The sequence below is a fragment of the Centroberyx gerrardi genome, chromosome 10 (genome assembly GCF_048128805.1).
Source record: "Centroberyx gerrardi isolate f3 chromosome 10, fCenGer3.hap1.cur.20231027, whole genome shotgun sequence".
NCBI classification, from domain to species: domain Eukaryota; kingdom Metazoa; phylum Chordata; class Actinopteri; order Beryciformes; family Berycidae; genus Centroberyx; species Centroberyx gerrardi.
In genome coordinates this window covers 12,028,861-12,056,795 of record NC_136006.1, presented here as the reverse complement: position 1 = coordinate 12,056,795, position 27,935 = coordinate 12,028,861, and the positions used below count along the sequence as shown (strand labels likewise).

Sequence of the window (27,935 nt, the reverse complement as noted above, 5' to 3'; positions counted from 1 at the left end):
AAAAAAATGACAACAATGCTCACTGACAACAATCCAGAAAATTCCATTCAATCCTTTAAAATGATTCTATACGTTCAGGCCTGTATATGTCTAGCTAAGACGAGATCAACAGGCACAGGAACGACCCCTGTTGAACTCTGTGTCCATCCAAGCGATAACCTCTTATTAACAACAAACCCTGCAACCCCAGTGTTAAACCAACATTACAGAGAGAGAGAGAGGGGCTGCCAGTGCTTATCCAACTGGGTAATGTTTAAACATACACAGAAGGGAACGAGCTGGCTGCTGCAGTATGTTTAACATGGAGTGCCTGTCCAGTGTAGAGTCTGAGCTTGATTTTAGTTTGTGTGTATTACAGGACAAGTTTACTGTGTGTACGTTTGCATGCATGTGTGTGTACGTTTGCATGCATGTGTGTGTACGAACGCGTGTGTTTCTCTATGTACAGAAAATGATATGTCTAAGTCAGACTATCTGTGTACGTACACTGTAACTTGCGTGTTTGGCAAAAGTAACCCTTCGGCTTTCCACACAAATCCGTCTGTTACCTGTATCTGAAGCGTGATCCCATACGTATGAAGCTGGAGCGAGTGGAGTTCTTCTGCACCGGCCCTCTCAGCCTAAAGAAAGCATGGTGTTCAACAGCACACTTCCAGAGGTGCTTACAGGCCTTGGGGTGGTCCATCCTGAAGACAAAGGTATGCTCCTGCTCTTTGCCCTGTGGAAGGTTGGGGTGGGATGGGATTTGGGTGGTGCGGTGGAGAGGGAGACAGAGAGTTATGACAATATGGTCTCAGTGGAGAATGTTCAGTGTAACATGCCATTTGGTGTACGTTATCACCCTGAGTGCAAGTACTTTTAACAGTGGGAATGAATCATCTAACCCTGTCACTGGTGTTAGTGCCATGCTCAGCCCATTGAGCTACACATGACCAAATTCAACACAACCTTAGAGGCGTCTGAAACTAGTTAAGACCTAGTCATTGCTTTTCAGCAAACCAAAGCTCATATTCTAGCTCCTAAGCGTGGAGGTGGAGGGATATGTGTGTGTGCAGGTGCAGGCTCATTAATCTGGTTTCCCATGGCGGTCTGGATGAAAGCCTGCCAAGTGTCCCAATCAGTTACAACACTACTGGCTGACTGGAGCCGCTCCAACGGCGCAGTCTCACTCTTTCCATGGTTCTTTGCTTTGTTTCCCTCTTTCTTTTCCTTTGTTTTTCTTCCCTTCTTCCACACATGTACAGAGACACACACATGACTTGCAAACACACGTTGTGCATTCCTGGATAGCTGACATTCCAAGTGGTCACCTGTCACCGCAAGTGAGCAGCAGTCCGTTGCTTCTTGAATGGGGTTTTAAAAAATTGAACTTGACAATGGTATCACTCTCTCTGCAGCAAACTAAGAAAGTAAGGAACTGAGACAGACTCGTTGCTTGGACACACAACATAACAACTGTAGGCGTAATACAGCACCCTATAGGGAGACAAACAGGATTTTGTACAGCTCTCCTACATACATGCAACAATTATGAATGGAAGGAACCAGTGACAAGCCTCGCCGCCAAATCTCACTCTTTTGATCTCCCCATCTCTGAGGGTCCTTGTGTGTGTGTGTGTTGTAGACGGACGAGCGTCAGAATCCAGACATGTACAGTGGATTCTTGTGGTGCGTGTGGAGGAGAGTAGCAAATATTCCGGTTCATGTCAGAGGTGGGAGGCGAGAGCTGTGTGTGTGTGTGTGTGTGTGCGCGTGTGCGTGTAGGAGAGCTGTGCATACCAGAAATGCCAGAGGGAGCTGGCTACTTTATTAACTCAGCCTTAACCTCACACACAGACCTCCGGGATGGACACAAACAGCCACACAGCCATACACACACACACACACACACACACAAATACACCAGAGATGTGATCGCAACACAGAAAAGAGCAACAGTAATGTCCTATTAGAAATGACTGGGTGATGTACAGAATATAAAAAAACCCTGAAAAATCTTGAAACATAACATACCTAGGACACACAAAGACGCACATTTGCCTGACATACAAACATACAAGCACAAAGGATGAGACACATGCACTTCGACACACACACACACACATACACACACACACACACTCTAGCCTCTGGGTGCAATACTGTTACCAGTCCTGTTTCATTTGGAAACAAAGCCCTTTTCTTAGGACTAGGGCCTTACTAAACTATGAAAGTATGCGGGGAGAAACTGCCAGAGAACTGATGCCAATTCATCTGCGCTATGACAAAAACAAACTAGAAACAAACCATGTATTATTTTACATCGCTTTGTACTTTTAAGATAACTCCTAACGACAACATTCACCATAGACAGAGAGATTGTAATGATGGTATTTGGTGACACCACAGAGACACAAACAGCACATCATTATATACAACGCTGTACTTTAACAAAAAAGATCTAAGACCAAAGAACTAACAGGACCTGAACATGATCTAAACTTTATGACTGATCTGCGCCAGAACAGGCAGAGTATTCATTCCCCAACACTTCTATCATCACTTGCAAAGATATAAATCCCTTAGCTCATGGATGGCAGTCGAGAAGTCAGGAATCACAGTGCAAGTGATGTTTCACTTTAGTAGAACATTTTCACTTTTTATCATGCATAACTCCATAAAAGTTCAGAAACATTCCACCTCCACCTCCAACATTAGCTGTCCTGGAAATCTGCTGTCAACAGCGGTATTGAGGATATTTCTCCACGACAAAAATGTTACGTTCTACCCACATGAATTCACCTGAAGATTAACCTCTCACTAGTCCGACAGAGATATATTATGGTATAGTTCTACTATTTACATAATTGTTATGTAAAACATACAATATGCCTTGCATTTTTTCCCCTAGCATAGTGAATAGGTTCTGAAAGAGTTCAAACAGCCTTGTTTATTCCTAAAGACAGTTGTGTGCTCTTTTAGATTCATCCACCTACCTAAACTTGCATAAAAATCATCCCAGTGGTTATATTACAAACCATAATTAATTGCAGTAAAAGAGTAATACACTGAGATTTGGTGATAGGGTTTGAAGCAGGAATAAAGCATGGCGAGTGCATGTATTATAATTATTGTGTAGAGATTGTGGAGATTAGGTCATGATTAGACAATTTCAAAACGTTTGTGTGTGTGTGTGTGTGTGTGTGTGTGTGTGTGTGTGTGTGTGTGTGTGTGTGTGTTTACTTGATCGTCATCCTCCACTACCACAAGAGTCAGCTTGCTCTTTTTGAAGTCCAGACGTGTGATCTTGGGCCTGGAAAAGAAATGGGGGATACAAATAAAAAAAAGCACATACAGTACGTCCCAAACACACACAGGAATGCAGGATAAGAGTTCAAAGGAGGTGCCTTACAAAAAGAGATTTAAATCAATGGTTTAATGAATGAAGACATAACCAAACATACCAGAAGAAGAGTCCTATCTTGGTTTCTCCTTCAAACACCAGAACTCCAGTGGGGGTCAAACCCAGACTGTACTCATTACCATCTCTGGCCTGGAGGGGAGAGAGGGGGAGAGAGAGAGAAAGAGAGGAAATAGAAAGAGAGAGACAGTATTGTGATCTTGTCACACATTTATATTCTCCGCAACATTCCTTCAACTTCCTGTCTTTCATCAAGCACACTTAACAACTTCCTGTTTGACTTCCCAGCTGTAATATTAGGGGAGAGTAATGTGTGTAACCTCTATGTATGTGTGTGTGTGTGTGTGTAGCCTTGACTCTGTCCATGTAAAACCAGGGGATCCATGGTATACATGCAAAAAACTGAGTGCATATGTGTGTGTGTGTGTATTCTTGCTTTGATCATGTGCATATCGTCATATCGTGTGTGTGTGTGTGTGTGTGTGTGTGTGTTACCTTGACCATGTGCATGTCCACCCCGTACATCTCCAGCCACTTGGCCTTGTTCAGGTAGTTAATCTCAGCCTGGGCTGGCATCTGACCTCTGGAGGAAGGGAGGGAAGGAGGGGGAGGAACAGCAAGAGAGGGGAGAAAAAAAGATATGACAATGACGTTTTTTCAGGGCACTCAAGAACAACCAAATTATCTCAACTTTGACCTGTGACCCATATTTTTTTTCCCCCCAATTCATTGGCACTTGTACCATAAATAAACACAGAAAACAGCAACAAAACACACAAACACACACACACACAATAATGACTCAAAAGTAATATCCTGGAGAACTTCATATACATCAGCCTTGGACTCCGGAGAACTAGGTTACCTACTGGCAGATTTATCACCCAAATCAACCTCTTGGGTTATCATATCGCCACTGAACAAGACAAGACAGTTTCCATCTGGTCAGTAAGCAATATAATCAGATCCAAGTCCAGTTTACTGCAGTACAAGACCCAGGCCTTCCACTCTTCCCCTGAAAGCTTCACCCATTTAAGGATGAAACATCAGCTGATAGTTAAGACTGGTATTTGCGTTAAAATGTCAACCGCAATAAAACAATGAAAATTAAAGACCAGGTTAACAAACTTAACAAGAAAGCTCCAGATGAAGAAATTACAAATATAAATAAGAGAGTAGGGTAGTGTATTGCATTAGTTTAACTTTGACTAGGAGTGCTGATCTGAGACCAGTCTCCTGCCTCCTAAATCAACGTGAAGTTTATATGGTCGTGTGAGATGACCAATGATCCTAGATCAGCGGTTCCATGATGAGAAGCTTTTTGGAGGCCAGTCTATGGTCTATGAGTTACACGTGCTTTGGCTTTGCAGACAGACTCAGGCTTGATTTATCAGGCACTACAGTCCAGGTGGATCCAGCCAAGAGGTCAAGTTCAGTAGGCCAGATTAGGGCAGAAGCAGCCAACACCTTTTACCTGATGTTTGATGACCAGATTTGTCTGTAGTCTGACGAAGCTCCATGTGACTGACACAAATACAGAAACACACACACTATAGAGCAGACTAATAAATAGAGCTCTATGTCTTTATTACCACTGAAAACAACACAAAGATATGGTAGGTCCACAGACTACAGGATGTATTAGGTCCATTTGATTTCACTTAATGCCATAGCTCCGATCTGTGGCCATTTTAGAGAGACATACCTCTGCATCCCTCCTCATAAATATTTAGTTCAATTGATCTGAGGCTAACAAATGGTGCTTGGGGACAGCAAACTATTTTACCACCATTCCTTCCATGGGTTGCACTCAGCCAAAGCTCCATGTTTCACAGGGTATAGGCTGTATAGTTTAGCCCAGGGATGGACAATAATGTGCCAATGAGGCCCGGGAGTATGAAGTTTTTCATTCCAACCAAGGACTACACCAGGTCATTTCACTGATTAACACAGCCTTCAACCAGAGAGGAGGAACTAATCAGTGAAATCACTTTATGTAGTGTTTGTTTGGACAGAAAACCTTCATACTTTTGGCCCACCATGGCACATGATTGTCCCTCCCTGGTTTAGCCTATATTTACTCGCTTACCTGCATTCCTTCCATGTGTTGTATATAGCCAGCTCCAAGTCCTCTGTCTGGTTGGGGATGAAGCGAAACTCTGACACCAGGTCCAGACCGTGCTCTGCTGGGTCACAGTCACCCAGCTCAGCTGAAAACACACACAGACACAAACACATACATTTATGCCACGTTCACACTGTGAACAACACGATCAATAAGTCACCGGAAGTAGAAAAGTTGGTCATGGCTGAACTTTTTGGGATAACAGGCCGTCAACAGTCAATCAACTTTAGCTGATTACAGCCATTCAAAGCTTCTCAGTCCTCTACAATTTATTTGAAAGATTACAGGAATAAATGTCTCAAAAACGATGTTTGGACATTGGTTACATCCATCGTTAGGGTCGATGGTAAGCTTTGAAGCAATCTTATTGAATTTTATTTTCAATTAATGCTATCTAATTGCCGCTTTCTAGCTAGTTCAAAACTTTGTAGCTGCACCACTACATAAATACAACCCGAACCGGGACTAATGGGCTTGTGCTTCAGTGTAATTCTCTGTCTGGACTAGAGCTCACAGATATTATCAGGACAATAAAAAAAACAAAAAAAACAAAACAGAAAATAATGGAAGGCAAAGCAGAAAAAAAACCCTTTAGAAATGAATTGGAATAGTATGTTCAAAACAGGAGAAACTGAAAATAAAACAGAAACATCTCATCTCTGGAGTTGTGGTGTGGGGATGCAGGACAGAGAGAGATAAGCTTTGGTTCCCATTACATTCTGCAGTGTTTTGGTAGATAGGGGGAGCTCAGACTTGCTGTGATTAAGAGTTCATCATAGGATAGCTAGTCCAGCTGCAAGCAAAGCATCAGGAAAGGGAGCAGAGAAGAGATTAAAAAAAAAGGGTCTGACCATGTTATGATACGAGCAACTGTAATTCATTTTATTCTATCCCAAGTAAATACCAGTGAACCAGTGACAAGATACTGAGAAAGAGAATGAAGGGAGGAAGCATAACAGAGGGAAAGAGAGAAAGAGAGAAGAGGGGGGTGGATTAGGGGGCCTTCAGAGAGGACAGAGCACTAATGAGCTGGCATTTACCCCACAGAGACTCTGTGTGTGCGTGTGTGTGTGTGTGTGAGTGCGCAGTCCCATTCCATAGAGGCCTGTGCTGACTGTAACCCTGTTCCCTTGAAACAGCATTCTTCATATGCCATTGCTCATGCAGATAAATGCTGCGGTTACTGCCACCAGTAAATATGGGCACATACCAGTAAATATGTTTAGTGTAAAAGATATGGGTTCTTTATCATGTCGTTAAGTGTGTAAATTTGGTGGAAGAGAAAGCCCAAGTCATTTCCACTCCACTAGTACATTCCTAAATGTTGCTATGGGAACAGCAGAAATCGCCCTGAACTGGACACCAGTCTGTCACAGGGTCTTACCCCATCCAAGCCCATCTACCCAGACACAGTTGTGCCGCCGAAGCCACGAAAGTCCCAATACATTCCCTAAGTTTCCTGACTGAATTCTCAATAAGCAAATATTGTCAGGCAACAGCTACCTTTCCAGCCATTAAGCAGATATTTGGCTAATACTGCTTAGTGAGAAAATTATTTAGGGAGGGGACCAGTGAGCTACTGGAGGCTAAAGATAGCAGCAGAAATATCGTGAAAGAAATTAAATGTCCTTCCAACAGTTTTGCACTTTTTCCAGCCCATGAGGCAAGATGAAGAATTTTGGTCGCCTTAGGATCCAGGATCATTAAAATATACTGGTGTGTGTGACCCATTTTGTGTCTTGACCCATGGCTTTAACAAGTGCACTCGCACTTTATAGGCGCTCTGGTGGAGGGGTGGGGGGGTGGCTGGAGTGAGTGAAACTACATTGACTTTAAAAACTCCACCTGTTAACACCAAAGTGCTGTGGTCACAGTCTGAAGAAAATATTTAATTCATGCGTTGACTTGGCCACTAGAGTTCAGAAAGTTACTTCCTAATATGTGGACGGACAGCGCAGCAGCCTTGAGTTGGTTGATGCTCGTTTGACTTCTACCGTACTGCCTGATATACGAGCGCACTCTGTATTTCCATTATGCAAGGCTCTTGGTGCTCTGTGTGGCCTAATCAGTGCATACTGTAATTCCCCTAAGCAGTACACATTGCAAAAAGCATTATACACAAAGAAACACACAAAGCCAGGCTCTTATAGAGGTGTTCCTGAGCACCTGGATAGTTTGGATAATGCTTACCCTGTAGTGAGAAGGCAGCCAGCTCCACCACTGTCTCAAATGGACATTCTAGCCTGAAAATACAGACACAGCAATAGTCAGTCACGCTGAACGTAATGATGCTAAAATACGAACACAAGTCAACAAATTCCCACTATGCCGCCCCAATAAGGCCGACTGGTCTGTCTCTCTCCCTCTCACTCCATTATTAGTCTGCCAAAAAAAAAATACAACAAAAACGTTAATCCCCCGCTGTAGTGAAAACTGATACTAATATTCCCAATCCACTTACTGACTACTGTTAATAATTCTATTCCGTTCATAAACATGTAATCCTGTAAGCCTCTTACTGCAGCATGGCCCTGTCTACCGACGCAACAGATGGATTCATGTATGAAACGATGGGTTTGCTTAATACACAAATATCTCTATAGGGATAATAAGTAGCGAAGAAAGGCAACGTATTGTCTTGGGTTTTATACTGCTTTTTATATTACTCGTGTGTGAAATAAAGGGTTTGAATAATAAGACACCAGACTACTTTAATATAGCAAATGCAGAATGCCCACTATCCAAGGGCCAGCTGACTGCTGACTTGGGCCAGCAGTGGCCCAATGCCCGAAGAAAGTTTGCGATCTTAGTATTTCTCACCCATTCATAAGCCTATTACCTTCTCCTCTCTGCTCTGCCATTGGCCCACTCCCTCCTCTGTTGTGCTTTTTCTGACCAATCAGATTAGCTGCCAGCTCAGAATTAGTCATATAGTTGTGTGAAGTGGGCCTGGCAGCGGGTACTTCGAACTACAAAGTGAAAAATTAAAGGCTGTTTCTTTCATTGTGGAAGCAACGGTTTCCTTGGGTTGCAAATGATAAATGAATCCCCGCAATGCTTTACATCGATTGTCAGTGCTTTCCCAGTAAGGTGGATCATTTTTAAAAAGCTGCAAACACACACTCAGTACCCACAACAACTGCTGCCAGCACCTAGCCTGCATGTTGGCAAAGCAGGTAGCTGACAAGCCCTCATTAGGTCCCATTAATGTTATGGCAAGACGGATGAATGGAGACTTACAGGCTTCATGAATTTCCCCTCTGGTTTTGTTTTGTTACTGCCAATTACATTTACAGAAAAGCTCACAGCCTCGTTTTATTCAATCGATCAATAATTTACTTTTTTGTTGTTTATTTTTCTGTCATTTTGCTGCTGCATATTCTGACCATTTTATAGTAATAAATTATTTGAATTTATGAAAAAAATCTTTATTTTCATTTTTGCCTGCTGTGCCAGTTAAAATATACTAAGAGCAAGAAGAACTTTGACCTACTGGCCTGACCAAGCACCTGGAAAAAAATCGTACCATTGAAATGAAAGGGGGAGGCCTGTGGCTGTAAAGAAAGTAATATGTAATGTTGAGTGTGTCGTAAAAGTAATATGTTTACATTACTTTCTTTGGTTTTATATTATTTTATTAAGTGATTCGTTTCATTTGTAATGTTGCATTTTTTACCCAGTAAGTGCCGTGACACCAACAAAGAGTTTTATGTGTACTTTTATAAGGTGGATGGCAGTAAAGATTGTTTAAATTGACAATACAATTACTTACTTGCCACTGAGGACGTCCTGCTTTAACTGTAATACAAATAGGTATCTGAAAAACAAACAAACAAAAGACAAACATTACACATACTGACAGAATGCAGCTGAATTTGGCAGTTTTGTGTAGAAGATTATGAAATACTGGGGGTGCATGGATGATTTTTTATGTTCCCATCACTTAGCAGGTAAGTTGACCAACGGGACAATCTCCCAAAAACCTGGTGTATTCCTTAAAGTAGCAGCTGAATCATCAATAAGGTGAACACACATATAAAGACTGAACTCACTGCTCAGGAGTTAGAGAAGCCCTGCATGAATCAGTCTTAGATTGAATATTTTCTGACCAAAGCACCATTGTCCTCAACATAAAGAGCTAAGCAGAGAGCAGAGTCTCACTTCATTTTACTTTTTTGAGCTCTCTCACACAAAAAACCCACAACCTAGTATTAAAAAACACTAACTTTCTTCAAGGTTTATGATATTAACAGATTTACAGAATAAACCACCTCAAAACCCCCACTGCACTGGGGTTTTGAGGTGTGTGTGTGTGTGTGTGTGTGTGTGTGTGTGTCAACCCACCTGGTGAGCTCCTCATGGAGGTTGTTGGGCTCTGAGGAGTAGAACTTGACTCTCATGTGAAGGCAGTATGGCGGGCCAACTGATGGACAGAAGAAAACCAGAGGGAGAAATAAATGTTATGGCAGCACAGAGCAGAGTGTTGAGCGAGAGATCTCATGTGAAGGCAGGATGATGGCCAACTAATGTACAGATCAATATTCGAGAGATAGATTAATGTGAAGGTTAAGGTTGTTCAGCTTAACAATGATATACTGCGTATCGACCAAACTACCAAAGTGAAAAGTGGTCCTAACTTGTGTTAAAGACCAAACACACAAATACAGCATGCACACACACGAAAGAACAAATAACAGGAAAACACTGCGCTTCGTGACAAGCGCAGTGTTTTCTTAGGATGTTGCAATGTGTGTGTGTGTGTGTGTGTGTGTGTGTGTGTGTGGGGAGTGGATATGGGAAGGGGCAGAGGATCCATATACTTACTTTTGACTTGTTTTTTGATGCTTTTTGTAACGTCAAGCCAATGCTGAAATAACATGAGAGATATAACAATTAATTTTTAAAAACAGCAGTTCCAACAAACGTTAAAAGGTCAGTAAGAAATCAAACTCAACAGGGATTTTTCTCTTATCTTTCATGCACATTTGATCTGACAGGTACTCTCCTTTTTCCATGATCTGTTGTACCTGCTTATTCTTTTACTATGATCAAATATTTATGTGTGCAAATGAATGAATGAATGAACAAAAACTTCAAGGAGGTGGAAAATTTAAATTTTATGAAAAACGTAATCACAGGAAGCTGTTTAGAGCTAACAGCCACACATAGTTGGCCAAAGTGACAAAGTCTACTTGACACATTAAACTGCTACCTTCTGTAAACACACACACACACACACACACACACACACACACACACACCATGGTCAGTGTGGCTCTGGAAAGTTCTTTTCTGCATTGCAACTCTTGCCTGGAAGTTCAGGCTCTATGAGGCATGAACAATGTCAAGGAGGGGTGTGTGTCTGTGTGTGTGTATGTGTGTGTGTGTGTGAGTGTGTGAGTGTGTGTGTGTGTGAGAGTGTGTGTGTGTGAGTGAACGTGTGTGTGTGAGTGAACGGAAGGGCTCTGTCACAGCATTCTGACTCTCCTCTCCCCCGCATTCCTTACTCCAGCCCTCCCTCCCCCTTTCTCACTCCCTATCTCTCCACCTTGCTCCCTCTTTCTCGCTGCCTTGCTTGCTATCTCTCTCTCTCTCTCTCTCTCTACCAATTACCATTCCCTCTTGTCCACCCTTTTTACTCTCTTCTCCCTCCGTCCACTCCGCTCTTTCCCTCCCTTCTGCTGCCTCTCTCCTTTCTCCAGCTCTCCCTCCCCATCGCTCCCTCCTTCCATGGCCTTCACAGAGTATCAGTGTGATGGAGCAGGGACGCTGGCCGAGCAGCAACTTAAAAGGGTTTGTGTCAGAGCAGAGCCTGACTCCCACAGCCGACAACAGTCCCATAACCAATCCCTTTAGCCCATTCACTAAGAAGGGAAAGTCTCTGCCTGAAGTCTTCTGTCAAACAGCTGAATAGTGGTCAGGACTTAAATATAGTCTAAAAGTCTGGTTGTGAGCAAAGCCACCGAGAACAGAGTCTGTGACTCTTGGTGAAATTTATACAAAATACTAGTGCTGCACGATTATGCCTAAAATTCAGATTATTTCACTAGATATTGTGATTAAATTTCCCCTAGTGGGATAATAAAATTTGACTTGACTTGACTTGATTAATCACAATTTTGTTGATTTTCCTGTACTTTTGGGCCCTTATTTCAACATGCTGAATATTTTTAACTACATGATATTCTAAATAAAATTGACCGAATGTTTCAATATTGTTGATATTCCAGCTAATATTCTCTGATTATAACTGCGTAAACTAAAAATCACGAGATATGATTATACACAATTATAGATTATACACAACAGTATAGCATGAAAGCAAAACAGAACAGAAGAAAGTGTTTATGATGATAAGAGACTATTGTGTATGTGAGATCTCCCTTCTTACCGGCACTTGTGCCGAGTCCATGAAGCGCAGTCCGAAGTAGTCTTTCTCTACGATGTCCAGATGGTACATGATCTGGTCAAACAGCTCCTCACCTTTGGCTTTTTTCTGATCAGGGGACACACACAAACAAACAGAAAGAGTTTATTATTAACTTAGGTCATTTTTATTGCACTTTTTGCTTCATTTGAGAAGAGATAGACAGGTTTTAAAGAGGGGAGAGTGCAAGAAAATTTGAGTGCTAGACTGGAAGTGATGCAACCTTAACCTGCTGAGACATGGAGAGTCTATAGACACACAGGTTCAGATAAGTAAATCATTCTCAAAAACTAGGGTGACTCAAAGTATAAACATGTTCAAAATAATACAAGTTTGACTTCCTTATATTAATTAGATGCTGTTCAAAATACAAAATATGTGATTTGCGAAATTATTTTCTCAAACTTGTGCTGTAGTTTGCACAGGTATAGAGAACTGAAGTATCCGACTGACTGACCTGAATTTGACCCTTGATAATTACAGCCCCGTGATGAAAGCAACACGATAAAAAGTAGTCACACTGTTTGATTAGGTTTTTAAGAAACTTCATAACGTCACGATTATGGTTGTACTCATGGTAAATGGTGGCGCATTGTTCAAATACTGTGTCAGGCGAGTCTCAGGAAGATTAAAATGGACCTCAAAAGTGAGTCCTGGAGAAACTGGTGCCCAAAACCTCAGGTTACATTACAGTAGAGGAAGCTGGGATACTGCTTTGTTTGTTTCTCATGTACGTAATGTTGGGTGCTCTAACAAAAAGGAGGGATCCAAGAAAAAAAAAAAACTTCTGTCAATATTCTTAACATTATATTCTGAATAGGCAATAGAAGAAATTTCACTGACTTTGAAGTGCCTTGGTTTCATTGCTACTGGCTGTTATGCTGCCAAAGTCTTCCAAGTCTCTACCTCTCTAAAAACATACTAAGGCTAGCAGTTTTGTACCCTAAAAACCAGGGTGGATAAGAGGCTATTGGGAACTTCATCATCATTATCGCAACTACTGGTTCAATTTATTAGGGCTAAGCTAGGCGTACCTAAAAATTTACAGGTGACATTTGCACTTTTTGAAGCTGTTCAAGAGCATGATTGAGTAGTTAAATGAAGCACTCCTGGAGAAGTTCATGACAAAAACATTTTTGAAGTATGCATCCACCTTGCTCTGATTTATATTTCATGGAGTGGAATAGAAGGAGTGACCTGAGGAGAAAATATTAAGTAATCTGAGATTGACCAGGCGTTACTGTTGTCTGACAACACCGTACCAGTCTCTGCCTGTGCTCCGCTCGGGACTGGGAGATCTCTCTCTCGCTCGCTCACACACACACACACGCACGCAGGCAGGCAGGCAGGCAGGCATCCAACTTCCAAACCCCGGCAAGAGGCACGGCGACAGGGTTGCCGTGGTAACGGGGTTGAAGTGCCCCAGACGCCCGGCAGCTGAGTGAAGTGGAGTGGGGTGGCTGGGTACGTCATGTGATCATCTGGCTCAGTGGGCCTCTCACTGCGGTGGGACAAGATGTCAACCAAGATCCAGCCTCCAGCTGCCTTTTCTCTCTCCTCTCCATCTTCATTTTCTCTTCTCTGTCTTTCCTCGCTGCTCTCTATCGTTCCCATTTCTTTTCCATCTTTGCTCTCACACTAAAATGAGTTTTCACCAAGATTCATTCTCTTTTGCTGTCCCTTTACTCTTTTCCATCTTTCCTCTCACAGTCAAAATTGACAAAACTAAATCGGCTCACACAGCAGCATTTTAGAAGTCATTCTCTCTCTGTCTTTTCCTCTCACTAGAGACTGCAGTGGCATTTGAAATGTGAGCTTCAACTTTTTGTTCCCCTTGCCTCTCGCATGTCTCCATCTTTCCTATCACAATGCAACGGAGAGATATTATATTTCATACAGAAAACGCAGATGTGATTTTTCATTTTTTTCTGTTCATTTTAGGATTTTTGTCCAATACAACTCCCATTAATTTCTAACAGGACAATATCACAATCTGATGTTTTTGTGCTGTATGTATTCCTGACTAGTCTCATCCCTGAAAAGATACAAAATGTTTTACACCACATATTTTCCATGTTAGTATTTGGGCGGCCCGCCCAGGTAAATCAACAGCCCGCCAAGTAGATTTTTGTTTTGGATTCATTTCGGGGCCCATTACGCATGAAGCTGGGAGTTCTCACCGATGTAATTTTCGAAAAAAATATTTTATGATGCCAAGCAATGCCAAACAATGACCATAATTCACTGCACCTAAGATGCAGCGGATCTGTGATCCTTCAAGTCGTTGCGCGTTTGTGCCAAAACAAACTGAATGGAGAGACAGTTTGAAACATAGCCTCAATAATCAGATGGAAGTATAAGCTAATGGTACAATGCCATCAGTTAATACTAGACTGAGAGACTTCAGTTCCTGAAAAAATATGAGTTACTGGGCTTGCTGAATGAAATGTCAATAACAAGCTGTGAATAACACCCCTCCTGCTGCCTCCAAAGTTAACTGACAACCTGTGGGAAACACTGTAAGGCTAGGATATTTCTCATTTTCTTTATGTGGGCTGCCTAGATATTAATGGATGGGGGAAAACCCTGTGGTGGACCAGCGGGCCACTGCCTCACGACAGTAGCTGTAGCAGCAGGCTGGCTGTATGTTTATATTGGACATAGGAGACAGATTGACTAGTCAAAGCTAACAGAGACTGTGACTGGCCTGCTAGTGGCCCACTCAGAAAACTAACCCTTGCAAAATATTGGGGTGTGATCAAAACAACATTAAAAAGCAGGGCACATGGGGAGAAAGGCAAGAAAACAGGAATCCTCAAGAGAAATAATAGGAGTTAACAGATCCCAGTAAGAAAATGTCTCTCTTCGTTTGCACTAACCACTGCACCACCCTGCCGCCAAGGTTATAGCTGAAAGCCTCACATACACACAAAGTAATACTTCCAACAGTGCAAAGGGCACATTGCAGGCTTGTAGCCCCACCTCACCCCCCAACTTCACACCCACACACTCTTCATCAGGGCTGAAAACACCAACCCTTCCTGTGAAGCTCTAAGGTGGCCCACCCAAATGTTTTTCATGACCACCTGACCACCGTGAGCAACTCATTTTTACTGAGTTTTAACGCCTTTCTTTACACTAGGGCTTCAGAGCGGCTTTATGTTTGCACCACTAGCTCCAACTGCTCCACATTTACTTCTCAAAGTTTTGTTGTGATTTTAGAGTCAACCCCCTGCTGCTGTCACACAACTCACCCTGCTGACAATTTTACTGACTACGCCTCTACAGAGACCAAGGACAAATCTTGGGGGTGAAAAACCAGAGTGCGGCAGAACTCTGATGGATGAGTGGAGGAGAGGAGCTGAGGGTGCTGTACAGGCTTCCCTGTGTCTGCCACGCATGCACACACACACACACACACACACACACACACTGAGAGAGCTCCTGGGCAGCTCAGGGGGGCAGGCCCCATGCTAGTTGGCATAGCTGACAAAGCATACCGCACCCCTACAGTAGCCTGGGAGAGAGAGTACAAAGGGCTCATTGTGTGTGTGTGTGTGTGTGTGTGTGTGTGTGTGTGTGTGTGTGTGTGTTATGCTGCACCCAAGGCCTTGTTATAGTGCCTGTGGTATTGTTCACCAGAGGTTTGCAGTCTTTCTGCCTGCCTGCCTGCAAGGCAACCAGCTCTATCTGTCAGTCTGTCTTTCTGTCAGCGTGTTTAGGCTACAATTCAGTCATTTAGCTGATGTTCTCATCTACAGCAATTTACAAGTCCATTAAACCAAGCAGTCTAGTAATGTATCCAGTTGAAGGGGCAAGAACAGTGTCTAGGACAGGTAAAAGGTGGATGCTTTTATCCACATTACTGTACCCAGAACGCATACATTTATAGCATGGGTGGCCCCAATCAACTCCTTACCCTGGCATTTTAGGGTCATGCTTTACCAACTGAGACGCAAGGAATCAAATAAAGCACTCTTCCTCTGTCTCTAATGACACAGCGTCAATCCACATGCCCAGTAAAATACCTGGTGTGAGTCAGCAAATTAACAATGCTACACACTCATCCAATACAAGGCACACGGCGACCACACATCCCAGTAATTCAACAAATCCAGAGCTTGCCTTGTATCCTCGCTCACTGACCACAAGTCTTAAACATCAGGCTCAAGTCTTCTTCAGTCAACCAGGGCTTTACCAGAGAAAAAAAAGGGGGGGGGGGGGGGGGGTGAAAGTGGAGGGGAGGGAGAGAAAGAGAGGGGGAGACACAAAGAGAGAGGAAAAGAAGAGAAATAAAGAGAGATGGATGGAGGGACTGGAGGTGAATCATGAGGCTGTATGGAAGTATGTATGGGCATGGCTACTGCCTCACAGAGGTATCCCTAGGAAACAGCATTGGTTGGCCATACATACCACACACACACACACACACACACACACACACACACACACACACACACACACACACACACACAGCTGGGAGGCTAGTAAAACATGTCAAGGGGCCCTATTCAGTTTTAGCTTCTGTCTATGTATTTACAACCACTTCACCATCTTTTAAAACAGACTGCACCATGAAGCCAACTGCTAAACTGTGTAACATTAGGCCTTGTTAACCCAAAGTACAAGCTACAAAATCTGCTGCTGCTAACAATGTTATTGTTTTTGGCAGAATAATACCATATGTATTCCAACTACAACAAGGGAGCATATCGGGTTAGTCTTTTGCATTGACGACCAATGAAGCTTTTGTACCCAAATATATTTACAAGTGTCTCAGAGTGTAACTCCTTTCAGAAATTTCAACGCTCCTACTCTAAGATCCTTGATGAGTCTGGACCCCTGTATGCCACAGTTTAAAGCAAAAGAAACAGTCAGGGAAAGACAGTGCTGTTCTAAGTTTAACTTCCTCCCAGAGACTGTTTATCTAAATGATACGTTTGACTGAAACTGATAGTGACTGATAGTGGGAGGCTGAAGGCAAAGCCCTGCATTGTTTCCTCGAACACCTTCTCAGCTTCTCTTTTTATGAACCAGCGAGTTTGTCTGCTCTCTGTTCACGCTGTTCTAATATAATTTAGTGTGGTTTAGTTCCCTATGTCAGCCAGCCAACAGAGCATTTAGACATGAATCAGACAGAATAGCTGAACAAAGGCAGACAAGAACCGCTCACAAACCATCGAGTTCCCCAAGGGTGGATAAACACTACGAGTTTTCTTGAACCAATTCTTTCAACTAATTAGGCGCAAAGTTGCCGCTCGAGCCGACGGTTCTCAGACTGGGTTCTACGGCGAGAAGGAAAAAATATTTAAAATATTTAAATAAAAATGTATGTAATTTTAACCTTGATCCACTAAGTTAAGAGTTGGATGGCTTAATTGGGGCTAAATCTTAAAAGTTTTGTAGTGTTTTTCCATGCTGAAGATGACTCCTAGTCAAAAACATGCACACACACAAAAACAAACTACAAACACAAAGGCCTTGATGACAAAACATCCAGTCTTTAATTCTTAAAACTTGCCTCTTGGGGCCATATCTTAACCATTAGTTTTCTATGTTTTGTTTTCTTTCTTCTGTGCTGCCTCTAGTAAACCTGGTAGACCCTCCCCTGCAACCTCAGGGAAACCAAAACATTGAGCATTATAACTTTTTAATGGTGGTTCAACCGTGCTGCTGTAACAAAGTGTGTGTCTGTTTTCATTAGGCAATATCTGTCAAAATATGTATGCTGTAGCTTAAATGAAGGGCAAGAACCAGTAGATTCTATCTTTTTTGCTAACATTGAAAAACAGTCAAAAGTTGACTATCAAACTATTTTTAATCATTTAGAATAAGAGAGAGCTGCATGCAAGCAACACAAAGAGAGGAATGTGGCCCAAAACTTAGGCTGTGCTCAGAGGGTTCAAATTTAACAAGGTAGACTGCATCTTTGTTGTCTGTCTGTTTACTAAAATCTTTCCTCTATGTGGAATTTATGACATGTTTCATGGTAACAAGGGTGATGCCATCTCCACTCTCTTCTCTGGTTGTATTGTAATGCTCAGCTGGTGATGTAGGCCTTCATATAATCGCTAGCTAACTGGAAAACACATCTACGAAGCAGAGCATTCAAACAGAGCATTGTTCCAAACCGTATTTTTATTTCTTCTGTCGTTTAGAGAGAGTTGGGTGATAAGACACAATAGATATTAGGATCACAAAGGAATGAGTTTGTAGTAGCTAGCAACAGAAAACATCATTTTGAAACCTAATGCAAGGAAGGACAAGACTGCTGGAATGCATTCAGAAATCCTATTCAATTTGGAAACTTCCTTTATGTGTGTGTAGGCGAGCTGCTTCGGAGTTTAAAAAGGCAGGGAAGTAAACAAGGCTACACAACATCAATTAACTCCATAATAAAATAGGGCATAGCAAATTAACAGCTAACAACTAAACGCTGGTGAAAGCAAGCCTGTAAATTCCAGTGATAATTTCGACCCTACTATAAACCAACCCCAAACATGTCTGACGGCTGGAGCCAAAGACAAAGGCTCTTTTAGGAGAGGGAAGCAGGAGAGAGAGAAAGACAGAGAGACAGAGAGAGAGGGAGAGAGAAAGACAGAGAGAGAGAGAGAGAGAGAGAAAGACAGAGAGACAGAGAGAGAGAGAGAGAGAGAGAGAGAGAGAGCAGTCAGAGCTGATAACATTCATTCAAAGAAAGACTGAATAAGAACCCGAATCCGTCTGAACTTCCAAGCCGACAACCAACTCCACTCAACGCTGAGCTGATAAAATAGATTAGATACGATTGATTTAGTTTGTCTTACTCTTGAACAGGCTCCAAAATTTGAGACATCACTTGCTGAATAAAATGCTCCTCAAGTTTTATGAAAAATTGCTTCAGTAATCTGCATAAACCTTGCAAAGTAACAAGTTATAAGGAATTTTGAAATACTGGTTGATTTCTCATTGACAAGACCTTGACTTTTTACAATGCATTTTCTTTCAGTGGTTTGGCTTGGTCTCAAGGTGATGAAACAATCTATGTGTTAGGGATAACGTCACCTGTCAATTACAGTAAAGTACAACATTTAACCAGAGTTTAATCTAAAACGATGACAAATTCACCTATTAATCAATATACTCCTGCGGTAATTGGTCAGATACAGATGAAAGATCTTAATAAAGTAATGTAATAACAACAACAGAAACCCTCCTCAGGACACACTCCTTGGGATTTCTGCTAGATAGCTAGATTTAGAGGCTTTAGATTGAGTTGTACATGATGGTAAAATACCAGGAGGAGATTGGAACGCTGCAGGTTTGACAAATGGAATGACAGTGGAATTCCAAACCAGCAATATTCTACAGAAGGACAAAAAACTGAAGATCCAGATATCCATGCACTCACTTATACAATTACAGTTATTTAAATGTTACACAATGAGGCTACAGTACTTTTTTTCCTAGCAGTGGCTCAATGTGTGTGTGAGAGAGAGAGAAACAAACTATACAAGAAAGGTGGACAGAGGGAGGAAAAAGAAAAAGGTAGAGAAAGTGTGTGAGAAAAAGAGAGAGAGAGAGAGAGAGAGAGAGAGAGAGAGAGAGAGAGAGAGAGAGAGAGAGAGAGAGAGAGAGAGAGAGAGAGAGAGAGAGAGAGAAGCTGCTCTCTGTCGACTTGGCCATGGGCCTAACATGTCATGTGACATAGTCATGTGACCCAGTGTATTCCCAGAGAGGATCATGGAATTACAGGTGATCAGCAACACTACCACCCACCCACACACACACACACACATAACGTACACATCTAAGCTTAAAAAGACTGACACAGGCATGCAACGCTCACCACAGCTCTTGCTCTCTCTCTCTCCCATTAACTCACACAAACAGGCCTGCAGCTTACACACTCCGACCCGTAGGTAGCTCTGAAGCTAACTGAAGCCAAATACACATCTGATGGTCAGGAGAAACACACAGTACAACTGTATATTAATGTAAATCTAACAGTAACATTCACATTGCGGGCTAAAAAAAAAAAGCTGTACCGGTTGGCATCATGGGATGTCAGCCAATCGCAATGGCGTATTTCCTTCTCGTTGCTATGGTGATTTTGATAAACAAAAAGGTTTGACCATTCGATGTGCACTGACGCAATAAAAAATGATCTGTTAAATAGTATTATGTGACTGTTCATTTTCAATGTTTTATTTCAAAATGTCTAACAGGTTATATTTTGCATAAATATGGCAGTATACATTTTCCTATGGAAACGTTTTCCCAGACTCCAAAAAGAGAAATTCAGATGAAGGAAGCTCTAGCGTATTTGCAAGTCTGAAAGACACGAGAGCAGGTGCACAACTGTACAGTATGCAGCTACACCCATTTTGCTAGACACTGCAACATCCGGGTTGTCTTCACTGCCGCAACTGAAGGCAAAAGTTGGGAAAACTTCTGTTGCAAAGTTCTGGCAGGCACGTAGGCGGCACTTTCCACCAGCGTTGGCAGAGTTTACTGTTGCTCTCCTACTGAAAACAATGAACATCCCAGTTTGCCATCTACTGCATACTGCTACAGTGCCAAAGCAGCATAAGCAGTAAAAAGCAGAGTAAGAAGTTCCAACTCAGAGATAGTTGAGTCATGAAGTCCCCCTCCTCTGAAACCACTTGTATTGCTCCACTGGCCAAGGATCGAATCCTGCCAGAACTTTCCCTCGTATGTCTCCCTCACTACTTTCCCACCATCTATATAAAGAATAATAAAATACTGGACTACCCATTCTCCTTTTACAGCAACAATAAACAAAATACAGAAAACGTTCTAACCCAGTCTGCAGTTTGCAGGGAACTCAAAACGTTGTATGAGCGATCCCAGTGGGTTCAAACTTTCTCCAGGGATTGTTACAATGCCAGTTTCTTAACCTGCTGCTTGTTTACTCTCAAACCGACTGACTGAACTTTTGGTACACATGCTGACAGTGCTGGACATCAGGGTACGTCCCAAATTCACCAGCGGCCTCGATTTTCCCCACTGAGCTGTATTAAAAAAAAAACACTGAATCTGAACTCCTACAAGATCAATCCTCCTTACCGGCAGGTCGACGCTGACGTCCGTCCCGTCCAGTAGGGATACGCGGCAGGTGATGACAGACTTGGCATCCCCAGCAGCAGGGATATGCGTGGTGGCGCGTTGGGCCTCCCGCAACCGAGTCTTCTCGGCATGTTTCCGGATGGAGCGTCGCCCCAGCGTCCTGCGCAGGAAACTCAGCATGATGGGGGATGAGGAGGAGGGAAAGGGGGGGTTACACTACCATACCTGTAGGGGAAAGAGGGATAAAGGTATGAGAGGTTTAAATGTGTATTCACAAACTGTGTAGACCTGCAGTAATTGTAGGAATGCTTGTATAAGAAATGTATTTTTTAAATATGGGGGGAGATTTCATGGAAATAGGTGGGATAATATGGTATCTGTGTATAGCAAATACAAGCGAGGTAAGTTGTGGAGGGTTATGGATTGGGAGGAACACTGTACCTCTATGTAAGAATACAACGATAGTAAATTAAGGGAGACAAATAAGGAATGAAAGTCACACTGGGAGTGGGAGGGAGGAGGCGGGACGCACCAATGAAAGCTAAGGACAAGCAAGAACATTAGCACACCTGTAATGTGTGTGTGTGTGTGTGTGTGCCTGTAAGTGTTTTAGACAAAACGAGAGAAGAATGAAATATCAGGACTACAACTGTTAAAAGAAAGATATATAGGTCTAAAGGAGTGAGTGTGGGAGGAGGTCAATATGCTGGGTATTAACTGTATACATCTACCTTACCCCTACATCTTTCCCTCCTAATCTTTTGTTATAACTTAAGTGTAGTTAGTGAAAAGCACTGGTCTACATTTCTCTTCTTCCTAGGCCAGGGGTTCCTCTAACCTTTTCAGCTGGGACCAAAACAGTGTTTCTATAACCACTGTTATGAAACCAGGGTCAAGGAAATTGGTGGTTGTTGTCCATCATAATGTGAGATAGCTAACGTTAACTAACAACAACAAACCGACAGGTTTCAACCATGATTTTCTAACGTATTGAGAAAATGCTCTCGCTGTGTAGGCAATTACAGACTGGCAGGTGCACCATTGTTGTTAACGTTACCATGCAAGTCATTAACATTCATTATCATTAAATTAGACATTATTACAGGCAACTGAGCCCAATCAAGGTGTATTGATGACCCAAGTACGCTAACATAACATTTTCTGGCGTTACCAGTTGGTAACGTTAACTATCTGGCGTCGACCAACGTTACCATATGGTTGTTCACCGACAAAGAGAGGTAACTGGGACGTTTGCTAACCAGGACTGTTAGCGTTGGCTAACAAGACTAACATTTTTTTTTATCAATATGAATACATATCACTTTGATTTAGGTAACGTTAGGGACTGAATTAATAACTACATCAAATATTTCCTGTTAACATCAAAAAGTAGCCCAGTGGGTATCCTCTTTCGTTGCCTACAAAGAGTAAAATCTACGGGACATTTTCAGTGGCTCAGCAAGCGACAAAGTCAAGCCAGCCAGAATAAAAAAATAAGACTTCCTGTCAATTTTTCAAAATAAAACCGTAACTGGGGAACATATGCTGCAGCATTTTTGACTAATACAAAGAAACAAAGAAAAACTACAGGAATAGATTTACTGGGGAGTCTGTAGTAAATGAAAATACGATTAGTCGACTTGGAAGGATGTCTAACGATAACGTTAACGTTACTATTTCTGGCTTCAAGTCAGCCAGAAAAGCCACCACTGAGATTCCCTGTGCTTGCCAGATATATAGAGCTGCCAAAATCCCTCAAATAAAGACTCAAACATAAAACATACACCAGCTAACTTGGAAGGATGTCTGCTATCGTGAGAAAGTCAATTTCAACCCCTAGCTGTGGCGCAACTGTACCCACTGTCTCCAGGATGGGGCCTGCATTACCTGGTGTGAGCAAGAGCAACAGGTTGCGTTAACTTGAGAGTGCGTATGTTTTTCTGCACGGGCTAGCCGTTAGTACGAACGTACAGAATAAGCATACACGACTGAAAACATACACTCCGTTCATAGACGCGTGTTCCGTGCAACAAAACAAACGCTCCCTTAGCTCGCAAAGCTAACAGCCCCTTGTGATGCTGCTGATGAAAAGGATCCGACGTTACACTTGCTCCGCAACAGCCACTTGTAGATCCAAAGAAGTCCTAAAGCGATACTTACAAAAACCACTCGCAGGAATTTCACAGTGAAAGTACGTCCGCTTGCATTGTACACGGCTAAAAAGCAGCCTCGTATAGTCCCATGGTTTGTGAACTTGCTGTGGTTTTTTTTTTTTTTTTTTTCCACCTCGCTACCTCTGCGGGATGATTTTCTCTCCCAAGTCCCAACAAAAAGTGGGAGGCAAGACTCCCCTCAGGATATGACGTCAGGATAAAGCCCTAACAAAACTTAATTAGCATTTTTAAAGGGACAAACTGTCCGTTTCGAGTTGATGTAGGTATAAATTAGCTTTTGCATAAATAGCAGGGTTTTTTCCAACTTCAGATGCACGCAATTACACTACAATAGGCTGTTGATATTCAGTATTTTCGGTTATATCATGTCTTGTTTATCAATTTAGGGGCAGGAGAGAATAGACTGATATTACTGGTGTAAATGTACTAATTTAGATATAAACATGCAGTTCTTAACTATTTTTGCTGTCAATTAAAAACCTCCAATGGTAGAAGATGGGCCTTCTTCTTTTCACTCAATTGCTGAATTTAAATATTAGTCTTTCATCTTCATTTTACAGCAGCGCCACCCTATGGTTAGTTTGGAAGTTTGGGGATTTTTGGGAGGTATTGCATCTATTGACTCACTTAGACTTAGCCAAGTCAAAATCACAAGGCACATCAAATGATTGTCTGGAAATACCACACAAAAAGCCTAATTTGATCATAAAAGTGGGAAAACACAGACAAAGACGTGTTGGACAAGGTTCATGTGGGATTCATTTGGGGCAGCAGGGTAGAGTAGTGAGTACAGAGGCCGTCTTTCAGACAGAAGAGCGGGGTTCAAGCCCCCTTGTCTGCAAGTGTTTGCATTGCTGAAGTGTCCTTGAGCAAGATACTGAATCCCTACCTGCTGCTCTGTAGCTGACCTCTGACCTCTGGCCCCCCTGTGGACAGGGGCAAACACAAAGGGAATTTCCTTATGGGGATCAATAAAGTGCAATTATTACATTAACTTGGAAGAAGAAAGCGATTATAAGTGCTTTAAAGTTAATGCCATTTTTGTTTGCTGTTGATTTTTGTAATATTTGAGCAAAATCTCAAGACAGCGCTCACTTCGAAACTCATCAGTGCTCCCTGACGTACGCGTTGAAAGCCACTGTGAATAACAATATATTCCCATATATTAAAGTAATCTGATTCATTAGGGTTATCTCTATAAACTGGCAACATTTTAGACAATGTAGATTAAGAATAATTGCCTGCAACAAGAATGGGATAACAAGCGGCACAAAAAGTTATGTGGATAACGTAGTAGCGGATCTGTTTAGCCTTTTATTCCTTCCAAAATGTCTGGTTACATTACCTCAAAAAGATGCCCATGCTCTACCACACAACCTGGTAATATCTGTGATTGTATCAGCCCACTGCAGTAGGTCTTTATTGCTATATATATATCCAAACTTTACTTGATATCTGCACTCATTGATAAATAACCTTGATAAACTATTTTTCTTGTGTGGAAAGGTAGGACTCCCTGAGATACTGTAGGCCTAAGTCTCATTTAGAAATACATTTAGAAAGTATAGAGATTGTTTTTTCCTAGCATGCCTCCAGATACATTTGAAAAATAAGATTTCAATCTTTGTGTGTGCTGCATTTAAACCTGTGTTAAAATGTGTCTTGGGACCTTATCTAGACAGAAAGTAGATGTATCCTTTATCTGCATTGGGACTTTAATGCAAGGTGAAAATGTTTCTAAGAGTAATAGCTCCTATTGTGGCCTCTGGCTTGATAACAATATCATAAATACCAATGGGCAGATCCAAAGCACCTTATATTATCATATCATCTTACACTATCATACATTTTAAAGGTCGGTTTGGTGTAAAACAGTGGGAATCAAAAAGGGGAAATCATGTACGTGAAAACATTTTTTTTTTTATATTCTAGCAATAAAATATTCAAAATATGCTGTACTGTTTTACCCAGCAGTGCCTGTGTTTTTTCCCCCTAGGAACGCTATCTTCCTCACAACCCAAAACTGATGTTGCAGAATATAGGATTAGTAATAAAGAAAACTTCACCTTGTTTTTGGACTGCCAACATAATAGCACAGACACTTTTGTTGTTTTGTTTTGAGCCTAACAATTTAAGACAGATTTAGGACTTTGGCAACCTAACATGACCAGTGGCTTCATTCTACAAAATTAAATCTGACAAGTCAAAAAACCCTAAAACCTGCAGCTGATGAAGCCACCAGTTTCTCTTTTTTGGGGGGGAACCATTTTAATCTGAGAGTGAGCGCTGTCCTACAGAGTGGTGACATAACTTCTAACCAGGTTTATCTCTCATCATTACATTGCCCGACCTCACTTTTACAGTGTGGAAAAGCAAGGTGATCTGAAGCCACTTCTTCATGCTTTGACAGACAAGCTTTAATTGTTCACAATCAAGCTTATAGACATGTCCAAAGCACCGTAAAACCATGATACCAGAAAAAACAAGCAACTGAGGACAAAGGTTTTTATGACACAGGTAGAGGAGTTAACCAAGGGTATATACGGTAAAACATTTCTCATTATTTTGTGTTTCATTATATATACACTCGCTGTTATAGATTAAGCTTCAAATAAAACAAACTTTTGAAATAGCATTTTTGAAATACACACCATTTGTGTCACATTAGAATCATCAACCAAAAAAAAAGAAAAAAAAAAGAAAAGAAAAATCAAAACAAAATTAAAAACAAAATGTTTCAACTCACAAATGATTTTCCCTTTTATTTTAAAGATTTTTTTCATATACAACATTGTATTTACATGGTCTAGTATTATTTACACAAAATTAACAAGTGGCACTGTGTAGTTAGGAGTTCTCTTTTCTTTTTCTTGTTCCCTACAGGTGTCTTTTTAAAACAAAATAAAAACGATAAATAAAAAAAAAAAAGAACTTATTTTAACACCACTTTATGTCTCCGACTTTTTTCAGTAGCACTACCTGCCACCCAGCCTTCTACAAAGTGCTGTCCTTTCCCTACCCAGCTAGAACTGTTTCATCTTTACAAAAATACAACTCGACTAACCCTAGCCCTCCCGTGTCCGGTCCCCTCCAAACTACCTTTGATCAGTACCCTAAACACACAGACAGTACCCATTATGTGTCAACAACACAACACTTTGAACATAGAGAGCTCAATGCTGGACATTTGTGGAGATGGAAACTCTTGACAGCCCTGCTTTCTGGATTCTTATTAACTTAGTTTTCACTACAGGGCCAAATTTTCGTTACTTTCTTTTACATTTTCAAGCTTTTTTCAAACTTGTTACTGATGTCATTCTATTTCCCCCCCCAATCAAAAAATTAAAAAAACGCTTTGTGATTATCTTGAACTTAATGATGCCTCGAGAGATATGCTGGATGGAGGTCTCATAAGCCATCAGTGTTGATTAAGTTTGATTTGGTGGTAAAGCCATGTTCGGTTGGCTCTGATGCAGAATACAAAAAAAAAAAAAAAAAAAGGATCATGATGGAAAGAAGCCTCTGAGTTTGATTGTGTTTCATTCTTCTGATGATTACTGTGCATTCGTGTGCTATTGGATATATCGGAAAAATGACTTTCCTCCTTGGAAATTTCACATGAACAACCTCCAAACTTGGATGATTAAATCAGAAACCCTGAGAAAATTTTGCTACCCGAGTTTCTGAGTTATGACACAATAACCTTCTCAACAAGGCAAAAAAATAAAGTTTTGTGTCAGTTAACAGTAAGAAAACACAAACACATGCACCTTGTTGTTAATCTATTTTTTGATTAACCTCATATTTGTTTGAAGGAAGTTTGTCATATTAGCTTGTTAAACTGCAGGAGGTCCAAGTTTGTTTATTGTCTACCAAGTTTGATTTTCCGCCAAAAATAGCACATGAATGCAACGCCGTTTAGCAGCCGACTTGGAAGTCCCGGATGTCGGACCTTCCCACCAGCACATGAACACACAATTAGTTCATACAGCTAGGGTCTCCAGCTAGAGACCATGCGTTTTTAATTGTCAATCAAAAGATTGAATCAATCAGTCAGTCAGTTAATCAATCACCGGTTAGCCTCAGTTGGCCCTTCTGTGGAAACCCGAGCTGTGGTTTGATGCAGCGTTACTGTACCCACGGTATTCTGCGCAGATGTGTCATTTGCCTTGAGGCCATGCTGAAACCGAGAGTGGGATCCATGTATAATGATCCAAAAGAGAGGCATTCGGGGAAGAACAATGAAAAGAATGGACTGAGAATGTTTGCGTGGGCTCTGCTGAAATGACTGATGTAGCCTGAGAGAAGGAGTTAGGGAGATTGGAAAGAATACCGAAATATGGCTCCAGAATACAGGAGGGGGAAAAAAAGACAGAGGGAAGAGGGAAAGAGTCTCTGGGCTCTTCTTGATCCCACCTCTCCATGCGCCAAATGCATGATTCAGCTGTTTGAAAGGGAGGTATAAGCACGGTTTGAATTGTTCTTTCACAGACGAGGATTAAGCCCCGGTTCCTAAAACAGACTAAAAATATTTTACTCTCAGAAATGAGGCTGTACGTCTGATGTCTCTTCAGACGAAACTTCAGATCACGTCAGGGCAGGTGTGTGGCTTCATGGCACAAGTCACAACCGTTCATATTCCAGTTAACGGACAAGCAGGCTTAGACCAGACAGCTAACAAACTGCATGCTGGAAATGAGAGAGAAAGAGAGGGAGGGGGAGAGAGAGAGAGAGAGAGAG

The 27,935-nt window shown here is 41.7% G+C and overlaps 1 protein-coding gene across 1 annotated transcript in view; it reads right to left on the bottom strand.

Moving 5' to 3' along the window:
- epb41l5 (erythrocyte membrane protein band 4.1 like 5) overlaps positions 1-23,337 on the bottom strand; it is a 44,475-nt gene extending 21,138 nt beyond the window's left edge. The window contains exons 1-12 of the mRNA XM_078286198.1: positions 23,182-23,337; positions 21,022-21,246; positions 11,917-12,021; positions 10,350-10,392; positions 9,870-9,948; positions 9,298-9,342; positions 7,716-7,768; positions 5,490-5,610; positions 3,896-3,983; positions 3,444-3,532; positions 3,223-3,292; positions 549-718 (exon numbers count right to left, since the gene is read on the bottom strand). Coding sequence (XP_078142324.1) covers positions 549-718; positions 3,223-3,292; positions 3,444-3,532; positions 3,896-3,983; positions 5,490-5,610; positions 7,716-7,768; positions 9,298-9,342; positions 9,870-9,948; positions 10,350-10,392; positions 11,917-12,021; positions 21,022-21,201 — 1,043 coding nt within the window. The 5' untranslated portion in view covers positions 21,202-21,246; positions 23,182-23,337. The remainder of the gene's footprint in view (positions 1-548; positions 719-3,222; positions 3,293-3,443; positions 3,533-3,895; positions 3,984-5,489; positions 5,611-7,715; positions 7,769-9,297; positions 9,343-9,869; positions 9,949-10,349; positions 10,393-11,916; positions 12,022-21,021; positions 21,247-23,181) is intronic.
- Between the last annotated feature and the right edge of the window lie 4,598 nt (positions 23,338-27,935).